General features: G+C 37.2%; 1 protein-coding gene across 1 annotated transcript; it reads right to left on the reverse strand.

Moving 5' to 3' along the window:
• Positions 1-5,082: 5,082 nt before the first annotated feature.
• Positions 5,083-8,890, reverse strand: LOC130720621 (alpha carbonic anhydrase 7-like). The gene is made up of 7 exons (XM_057571290.1): positions 8,565-8,890; positions 8,251-8,468; positions 7,535-7,641; positions 7,287-7,401; positions 5,761-5,928; positions 5,580-5,633; positions 5,083-5,398 (listed from the first exon to the last, which is right to left on the reverse strand). Exons 1-7 carry the CDS (start codon positions 8,662-8,664, stop codon positions 5,318-5,320), a joined length of 843 nt encoding a protein of 280 aa, XP_057427273.1. The 5' UTR covers positions 8,665-8,890; the 3' UTR covers positions 5,083-5,317.
• Between the last annotated feature and the right edge of the window lie 475 nt (positions 8,891-9,365).

Consider the following 9,365-nt stretch of genomic DNA (forward strand, 5'->3'; position numbering starts at 1 on the left):
TCACCGAAACAATAATCAACCTTTTGAAAATCTATTGCTTGGGTAATTTTACTAAAGAACAGAATTTGTGTTAGCAATTCCCTGCGGATACGAAAAAACCCTATGCTATACTACAATTGAATCTTGAGGATTTTGAAAGTAGTATCAGTGTAGAAAAAATCTCTCAACAAAATGTCAGTGCCAAGGAAATAACTCTCTATTCTATCTTTCCAGTACTCAAACTTTTCACCATCAAAGATTGGTGCTCTGAGTTGGTTGTTGTTGTTGTTGTTGTCAGCGGAAGTATTGGCTTGGGCCATCGTTGTTTTTCACACTAGGTTCTGGATCATTGATCACTGTTAAGTGTTTAAATCAGAACCGGAGCTCTGATGCCAATTGAAGGTGCGAAAAACACTAGAAAGGGGCGGGGGGGTTGAATAGAGTTTTTGCTAAACGTTTCCCTTTTTCTAAGTTTTGGCAAACTTAAAGATAAGAACTAGGTGCTAAGGGATATGAAGTAAAGCACGCAAGTATTTTATCCTGGTTCACTTGAGATAAAAGCTCAAGCTAATCCAGTCCACCCGTGAAGGTGATTTCTTCCTTCTTCTGATGAAGGCAATCCACTAAAATCAATGAGTGTTACAACTGCACTTTGCTACCTGCTAAGTGACTAACAATACACTGATTTTCTCACTAGTATCCTCTTAAGAAGCTGATCTACCGATCCTCTTAAGACTAGTTAAACACTGAATCAAACTTGACTCAGTCCTCTCAAGATCCGACCAACCTTGGTCTCTTAAGGAACTTTACAAAGATTTGTAAAAGGTTTCGGGTTTACAATAAGTGCTTCTGAAAAGCTAATGGTAAACTCAGATGTTTAAGAACAATGAAGAAATAATGCTAAGAGATTAGTTCGAATAGGTTGAATGATTTCAGCAAAGTTTCTTAGCCTCTTTCTTCAGCCTTTATATACTCCAAGACATGTGATGTAGCCGTTGCTAGGGTTTTGTCCGTTGGAGTGGCAATCTTGTAATATCAGACTGCTAGGCTGAACGAGGTAGGTGGCGGACAGACTGAGGCTTGTACGATTTGTACTATGATAGCGACCTGTCCTTTCACCAGTTGACTTGAGATCTGGAAAGCTTCAGATGAACGTTGGTGAAGCTTCTGATCATCGTCAGATTGAAGCTTGGATTCTTCTGACCTTGCAACTTCTGCTTCTGAACATGTTCCTCAGAACTTCTGAACGTTAGAGCTAGAATAGCTTGGGTCTTCAGAACCAACTTCTTGCAAGTCTTCAGAACTTGAGTCTTCTACTTCTGGACCGTTCCGCTAGAACATCTGGTCTTCAGAACTTCTGACTCCGGTTCTTCAGTACCTCTTGAGAGCTTGTGTCTTCAGAACTTCTGAAGGATTTGCCACTGTTCTGAACGAACATGGTAAGCTTTAGAGCTCTCTTTTTAGTATCCCTTGGTTCTTCTTCTGAATTAATGAATAGGCTTGGGTCAGATTCAGAACCTGTTTGTCACAACTAGAAGAGACAAACGTTAGGGTACCACAATTGTTCATCATCACAAACCTTAATTGTAATCATCAAAACATAGAGATGCAACCACTGATCAAACCTTGATCTTACAAGATTAACATATGAATAAACACTTATACTTACCTATAAACTCTATTTTAATAAAAAAAAAAAAACTTATTTTGACCTTAATTCAAGACACTTTCCAAATAAACTTCTAAACAAGCTCTTATGCGATGAGAGAAGCTCGTATATGATAAGAGCTTATTTACATAACGTTTAATTAAACACTTTTCCCAAACAACTTGTCGCAACCAGGTCGCGGCGGGACGGCGCATTAAAACTAATCAAGTGTCAGAAGAGTCGCCACTAATGTGTTTAGAGAGTACATCAGAGAACCCAAATAATAAAAGAAAACTAAATCTAGATTCGGGAGCCGATTATGTATAGGGAGGTGTTAGCGCCCTACAACGTCCGTTAAGAACGGTTACCTATGGTCAATTATGCAAGATTTCTTAGCTTTCTAAATCATTTATTTTACCCTTAAGAAAATGTCTTGTATTTTACTTTGAAAAAAGAATATTTACAAGTTGCTAGTATAATGAGAAGATTATTCTACAAAGAAGACCAAAATTTAGATTTTTTGTTTGGAATGCGAGGTGGGGGTGACCTTGGGCCTACGTATTCTCTATCTACATATAAATCAAGGCTACGTAGTTCTTGGTAGAAAAACATGATTTAGTAATTAGTTGTGATGTTTTTTAGTTTTCAAAAGATTAATTCATTTTGAAAAAAGATGATGGTTTGTTTATGATTTTTTTTATTCACAAAAAGGTTTGATCCTTGCATTTCATGACAAGTTCTCGGCATCATTGAAGAAAACATTCCTTGAGATTTTCTTAAGAAAATAATTGGTGAGAAAAAATCAAATAATGATCTCAGCCCCTAATTATTCACATTTTAAAAGTTAATTATTTCTAAAGGATTAATAAAGAGCGGCCAATCAGACATAGTTTTTAGTAGTGCATGGGCTCATAAAAAAGAAGAAGCATCAGACCATGTAAAAAAAGAACTCAGGAAGAAAGAAAAGAAAGAATGAAAAAAAGGAAAGAAGATGAGCCAAGGCCGGTAGCATAATCAGATTGGGTTGATTTGGTTTATAAAATATTGAAAGAAAATAAGTAGGGTAAACATATAAGAGCATTTACAATGGTTAAATCCTTTCAACACCATTTTTTCTCTTCCCAACACTCCACATCATTTTCTTTCTACAATTCAACACTCATTCAACTTTTACCCACTCCAATGGTTTTTCATTCAACACCCTACCCCACCACTTTTTTATTTCATATTTTTATTTTTATGATTACATAAAATTACAATCATTGATTTAAATTAAATTAAAACAATAAACACTTAACAATTTAATTTTTGTTAAATATAGACAATCATTTATTTTAAAACAGGTTAATAGAAAGATAATAATAATAGTGAAAAACTTGGTTTTTTTTTCTGTGTCCAAATCAAACGAACCAAGTCTCAGAAATTTTTTTTTGCGATCAAATAATTGAGTTCAAAAGATTAAGATGATAAAAATTCAGACAGCCAATCAGGATGAACCACGTGTCAAACAAGATAAACCAACAGCTCTTTCTCTCTCCGCGTCGCTGCTGCTGACGCGCCTGGCGTGACCACCCGCAAGCCGACACGTGGCTCCGGTTACAGCACCTTCAACATGTTGAATTCTTTCAACACCTCTCTCCTCCACATCATCTTCAACAAAACTCAACAAATTACTACACTATCTCAACAAAACTCAACACCCCTCTCAACACCACCATTGTAAATGGTAAGGAAATAAACCCCACTCCTTTTTTTCAACCAGTTTCTTTTGTTTCCCTTTTTACGCTCTCTCTGTCTCTTTTTCGTTCCAGTTCTGTTTCTTTCTTTCACATTCTTCTTCCTCTGAAACCCTAGCGTCGCCGACCTTCTCTTGTGCGCGGGTGGCCGGCGCTGGGATGACGACACCACAACACCGAGGTCGCAGCCATGGCGGGGGCTTGTCGAGGTTGATATGGGTCGCTACAACACCGAAAAACGCCGCACTTCGACGACAGTCCGGTGGGAGCAACTCGGGTCTTCAAGGGAGAGCACCATGACGGTGAATCTAGCCTATCCGGTGGTAATTCTGACAAGGATGAAGGGGACCAGAGCTTCAACACCACCACGACGTCAAAGTCGCCACCCTTTGGCGGTGCTCCGGCGAGGGTGAGTGAATTGGCGACGAAAAATACCTCAACACTTGAGTCTGGCTCTCCAATGGTGATTCTGATGGTGATGAAGTGGATTGGAGCCTCAACACCACCACGACGTCAAAGCCGCCACCTTTCGGTGGTGCTCCGACGAGGGTGAGTGAAGGTGGCTCGAAAATGAACTGCCACGACACTAAGCCACCATCTTCTGGCTGTGACTAGTGAGGCTCATGAGGGATGAGCCTTCATTCTTGTCTGTGTTCCCTGAATAGTCCTATGTTGTTCTTTTTTTATTTATCTATGTAGATATTCATCTAGTTCTTTTTAGTTTTCATTAGATGATTGTATTACTTTTCTCTGTACAGGAGTTAGTTTAATTTCATTCTTGTTATTGGCAGTAAAATGAAAGTAAGGAGCAAGAACTGAAACAGGACAGTAAAGAAAAACTTATAATCGTTTGAGAGGCCTAAGCAACCATGGCATTGTAAAATAATTGCATAGTATAGTGATGAGGAGGGGAAAAATACCTCGACAAAGCTACAAACACCACAAGCTGACTAGTCACGTTCCTCTGCTTCCCTTTTATCAGACCACGTTTCTATTTTTTAATAATGATTTTGTGTATTCAATCTTAGGTGCCTAGGGAAAAAGTCAAGACTCCTTATAGGACCTTAAAGGTGGGTTCATGGATCCATGGCTGACTTCTTTTCTTTCCTTTTTTTTCATGTTTGATTGCACAAAATGGGCCAAAGTCCATTAATGAAACACACTCTTTTTTTAGTTTTGCAAAGCCCTATTTTATTATTAACACATGGTCAAGGGATCAAAATAAATTAACTCACTTGCTCATTCTAATTCTATGTCCTAATTTTAAGTTAGGTAAATTCTGTGGTACCCATAAAATATTTTGGGTATGGTACCCGCGTTGAGTAATTTAATAGATGATCATTATATTTTTTTAGGTAAATTTTACATTTTTGCATTTTATTTTACTATTCAATTAATTTCATCTCATGAATTTTTTTTAATGAAAAATGGTTTAGTTGTAGAGATGAACGATGATGGTTGAGATGCGCGCAAAATGACTATAATTGACAAATGAACAAAGCCTAAAAAACATAACCTACAAATCTAATGCCTCTAAGAATGAAACGTTGCATCATTACAGTAAAATAACATCAAAATTATAACTTGTACATGCTTCTTTATTATTGAATTATCTCATTTTGGGTATCATACCTTAATTTATGTTAAGGTACCATAACCAACATCATTAAATTATTAATATTTTCTTAATTCAAAAGATTAAACCCAGACAAAAAGGGGTATCCACACAACTTTATTCTTGTATTGCTTTAACCATAAACCAAACAAGATCACCAACCAGCCAACACCTACCTCACCGCACAAAATTTTATTATTTACTTTAAGTTATTCTTTTTCTTAACCAAAATCAATCAACCGTTGCTCACTAACACCATCAATTTCAAAACAATCCTTTTATAAGCAGCATGCTAGAAATTACACAACAAGACTAGCTCTATATAGGAGCACGAGTTATTTATTCCTTCCGTTTTGGACCGTAGAGTTGTATCCCTCGTCTATTCAGGGATTGTGCTGGTCTGGCATTCCTCTGAGCATGCTGTCACAGATTAAGATCACAAGAATAAGCAAGTCAGCTTCCTCCCTTTTTACTCAAAAAAGAAAATTGCTTAATTATTGAATTCAATTTATGTGTTTAATTTTATAGTGAATTATCTTTTTTTTTTTTTTGAGTGTTATAGTGAATTATCTAGTTCAGCAGATCAAACAAGAATACTTACATCATGGACAGCCTCTCTTAGGAAGTTGATTTGCGCCTTTGACACACTTCTAATCTAATGATCATACAAGTGAAAAGGTTCAATTAAATAAAGAACTATTGTAAAGAAAATATTTGGACTAAATTTTTCAAATGTACATTTCTTTTTCTCATTTGAAGATTATACTTTTAATGAATATTACCTTTTTATTAATGGTCCAAATGACACCTTCAGTGCAAGGAGGGATAGTGAGGGAACCCACATATCGGTAGTACTTCTTGCCACCCAGCTTGATTTCTGAAGGATCCATCACCCCAATGCTTTTTTCTGCTTCATGATCACTCCCCATGGATTTTATGTATTTTGACAACTGAAATTGTTTCAAACATACTTTTATTCAGATAATTAAGAGAATAAATATCCTAATTAAGAGCTATCATCTATGATAATCCAGCTTGAAGATGGTTCTTATCTGCAAAGCCATTAAGCTAACAATTAGGACTTGGAGGTCAGTCTACCTATTGACTATCATCTATGATAGCCCATAGCCCAGTTCTTGTCTATGAGTACGGAAGCCAAGGCTAGCTCAAAAGATGATCGTAGATATTATAATTATCCATAAACCCCCTAACAATCCATAACCCAAATTAACTAGCTAGGCTGCATGTGTATTGTCACATGGTCAAACCTTTGTCATTTATTTGGTTTAGATATCAAGGGTGTTGGCTTCAGTGGTACAGTTGAAAACTGTCACATGGTGGTGCAGTTGAATGAATACCATTGGATATAATAATTAAAAATTGAACGGATATGATCTAAAAAACAAATTTACTGAAATGACTAGAATACCCAAATGCCCCAACCACTTCCCCACCAGATCTGACTAGAATACCCATGCCTGATGCTGCAACAATGGTGTCGCAGTCGAACGCTTGGGAGGGAGTTGATGTAGTTGGCTAAGAGGGGATCGGCGGCGCAGAGGTGGTTGAGAGCGGCTTCGATTTCGCCGGTGGAGGTTAACAGCTTTGAAATGGCGGTGGTAGAAGGTGTTGTTGAAGGCTCTGGTTCTGGTTCTGGGTCTGAAGACTCCTAAGCCCAACCTTCCACAAACAGCTAGTGTACAAGATTGAAGTTATTTTTTTCAAAATAAAGCATCAATCATGAAAAGATTGAACCTTTTTCCAAACCTTCCACCAAAAATGAAAAAAAATCAAGCTTTCTTGTTCAAAACAGCTTCAATGAACAAGATTCAAGCTTACATTTGTTCAAAATAAAGCTTTAATAATAAAAAAGATTGAGCCTTTTTTTGTGCATGTCACTGTTGGTGGTGACAGATCTGAAGAGAAAGGACGAGGTGGAGGCTCTGGTGGTGGTGGGTTCGCCGGAAGTGGTGCGTTCGCCGGAATGGTGGAGGCTTTAGTGGTGGTGGGTTCGCCGAAATGTAAAAAGTAAGAGAAGAAAAGATAAGGATATAGAGACAGTTACGGTGGCCGGAGACAGATAACAGATCTGGTGGTCCATGGGGAGAGAGAGGGGAGGTAGCATGTGAAGCTGGAGAGGAGCCATAAATGGTGGTTGAACCGAAGAAAACGGAGGAAACGGTGGTGGTGAAATCGTAGGAGAAGAAATGAGATATTTGAGGATGAGGGCATTATGGTCTATACACACAATTTTTTTAATGTATCACCGTGAGTCATTTTACGGAAGACGCCGTCGATATCAAGTTACCTTATTGAGAACAGGATCGGGTTGACCAATATTGTACATAACCCCAACAACAGCAATCTTACTCTTCCCATTTATTTTTCGGCTTTCATGAACCATGTGCAGCTCCAGTTCATACCTATTATTTCAAATTTAAAAAAAAAAAAAAAAAAATTAGTTTTTTCCATCCATTAATTTTGCAAATAATACTACCACATGGGATTCACTTTATGGATAAAAACTGAAAACAAGAAGAAAAAAAGTAGACAAACCTCCTTCCATTGATGGTGTGTTCAGAAGGTGAGTGCCAGTGGGATTGATGCAGAAAAAATTCTGTGCCATTAATAATTATTGATCCCGCATCTGCCTCCCACTTCACCTGCATCAGTTGTGTTCATATGTAAAGAGATTTCAAATTAATTTTAATCAGAACTTAACTAGTCACTAACCAATTGTCATGTGTTGAATGGCATTATTGACTACCAAATTAAAATAATAGATAATTAGATATCTTATTATAGCTTAATCTGGACAAAACGCGTTTATGTGGGCAGCTAATCAAGTACCTACTACTTTAATATACAAAAAATGTTAAAAGTTAATTGCTCAAACAACATAGGAGATTTATTATGTAATGTCATGTCATATTTTAGATACAAAAAGAAAATGTGCCATATCATTTATAAATTACTCATGTAAAATTATAACTGTAATATTCATATTGTTTTACCATGTCATGCCGCAATTTGACCAGTGAGCATGAAAAGAGACTTAGGGGGGACAGATCTTAATAAGCTGGCATGTGGATTTGCAGGATTGTCATAAAAGCTACTCTATGATGTCTTTTTCTTATTGTTTTATTTTAAAATAAAGAAAAATAAAAGCTACTCTGATGTAGAGACAGCTGGATTATGGAAGCTTCAAGCACAAAAATGAAAAGAAATTAAAATTTGTTTGATGAGTGAGATCTTCATGATTGATTAATTACCTCAATATCATGGCCTCTGTTCTTCACAGTTGCATTCTGGGGCTTATAGAACTTCTTTAACTCCCCTAAGTTTGGTACCACTCTCACCCTGTGACTTGACAAATCAATAGGAGATTGCATTTTACCAGTTTTGCATGTTTTCCATTCCTTCTTCATTGTGCCCCAATTTGAGGGACCCTTTTCGTTCCCTTGTATGTAATTAAACTCACTCTCATCCTCTGCACACACAAACACATGACTCAGATTAAATCACAATAAAAGCAAGAAATACTCATAAGAAGAAATAAGAAGGCTTGATTGATTAACCCACTTACCAACTTCTTGTGCTACTGACCATATGTTTGGATGGAGTAGAATGGTTAGCAGTATTAGTAAATTTGGAAGGAACACTATGGACCTGGTTTGGTGCTTCATGTTGATTTCAGGCCAAAAAATTGAAGATTGGGTCTTGGAAACTTCGAATCAATTAACAAAGAAGATGTGGCAGGGTGATTATTATTCTCATGTGCAATGTGGAAGGGATGGAGAGGTAGTAGTCATACCACTACTATATATATATACATTGGCAGTTCAAGATTTGGTGAGGGAAATTGAAACTTCCTATTTCTGGTTCAAAGAATTTATGTTCCCAGCTGTGAAGTTTCCTCTCCTTTATAATTTATATATTGTCCTTGTTGACCATGCGGAAATCTTGCTCATATGAAAACGAGAAAGGCCGTGTAATTAACCCAACACAAGAGAGGTTGTCAACCACTTTCTGATGTAAAATTAATTTATATTTTAAAAGGTAGGACTCATGTTACCGTCATGCTTTTAACCGTTTTTTTTTTATAAGGAGGCTTAAGCCCGAAAAAGAAGACTACACACGGGTAGGTCTGGGGATCGAAACCCCCACAACATCAGACAACAACAAAGTCGAGCAACCTGGGGAGCCACGCACTGAACCGTCAGTATTACATTTAATTCAGAGGGGGAGGTGGTTACCAATGAATCTGCTGCACACTGTAATCGCGACTGCCAGGAAGAGGAAAGGAACAGAGAGTTGAGCGACTTTGGGAATGCTCTAGTTGCAACCGTAGTGCTGACGTAAAAATTTGGTGGAGATTAAAATCACT

Source organism: Lotus japonicus, chromosome 5 (genome assembly GCF_012489685.1).
Source record: "Lotus japonicus ecotype B-129 chromosome 5, LjGifu_v1.2".
Classification (NCBI taxonomy): domain Eukaryota; kingdom Viridiplantae; phylum Streptophyta; class Magnoliopsida; order Fabales; family Fabaceae; genus Lotus; species Lotus japonicus.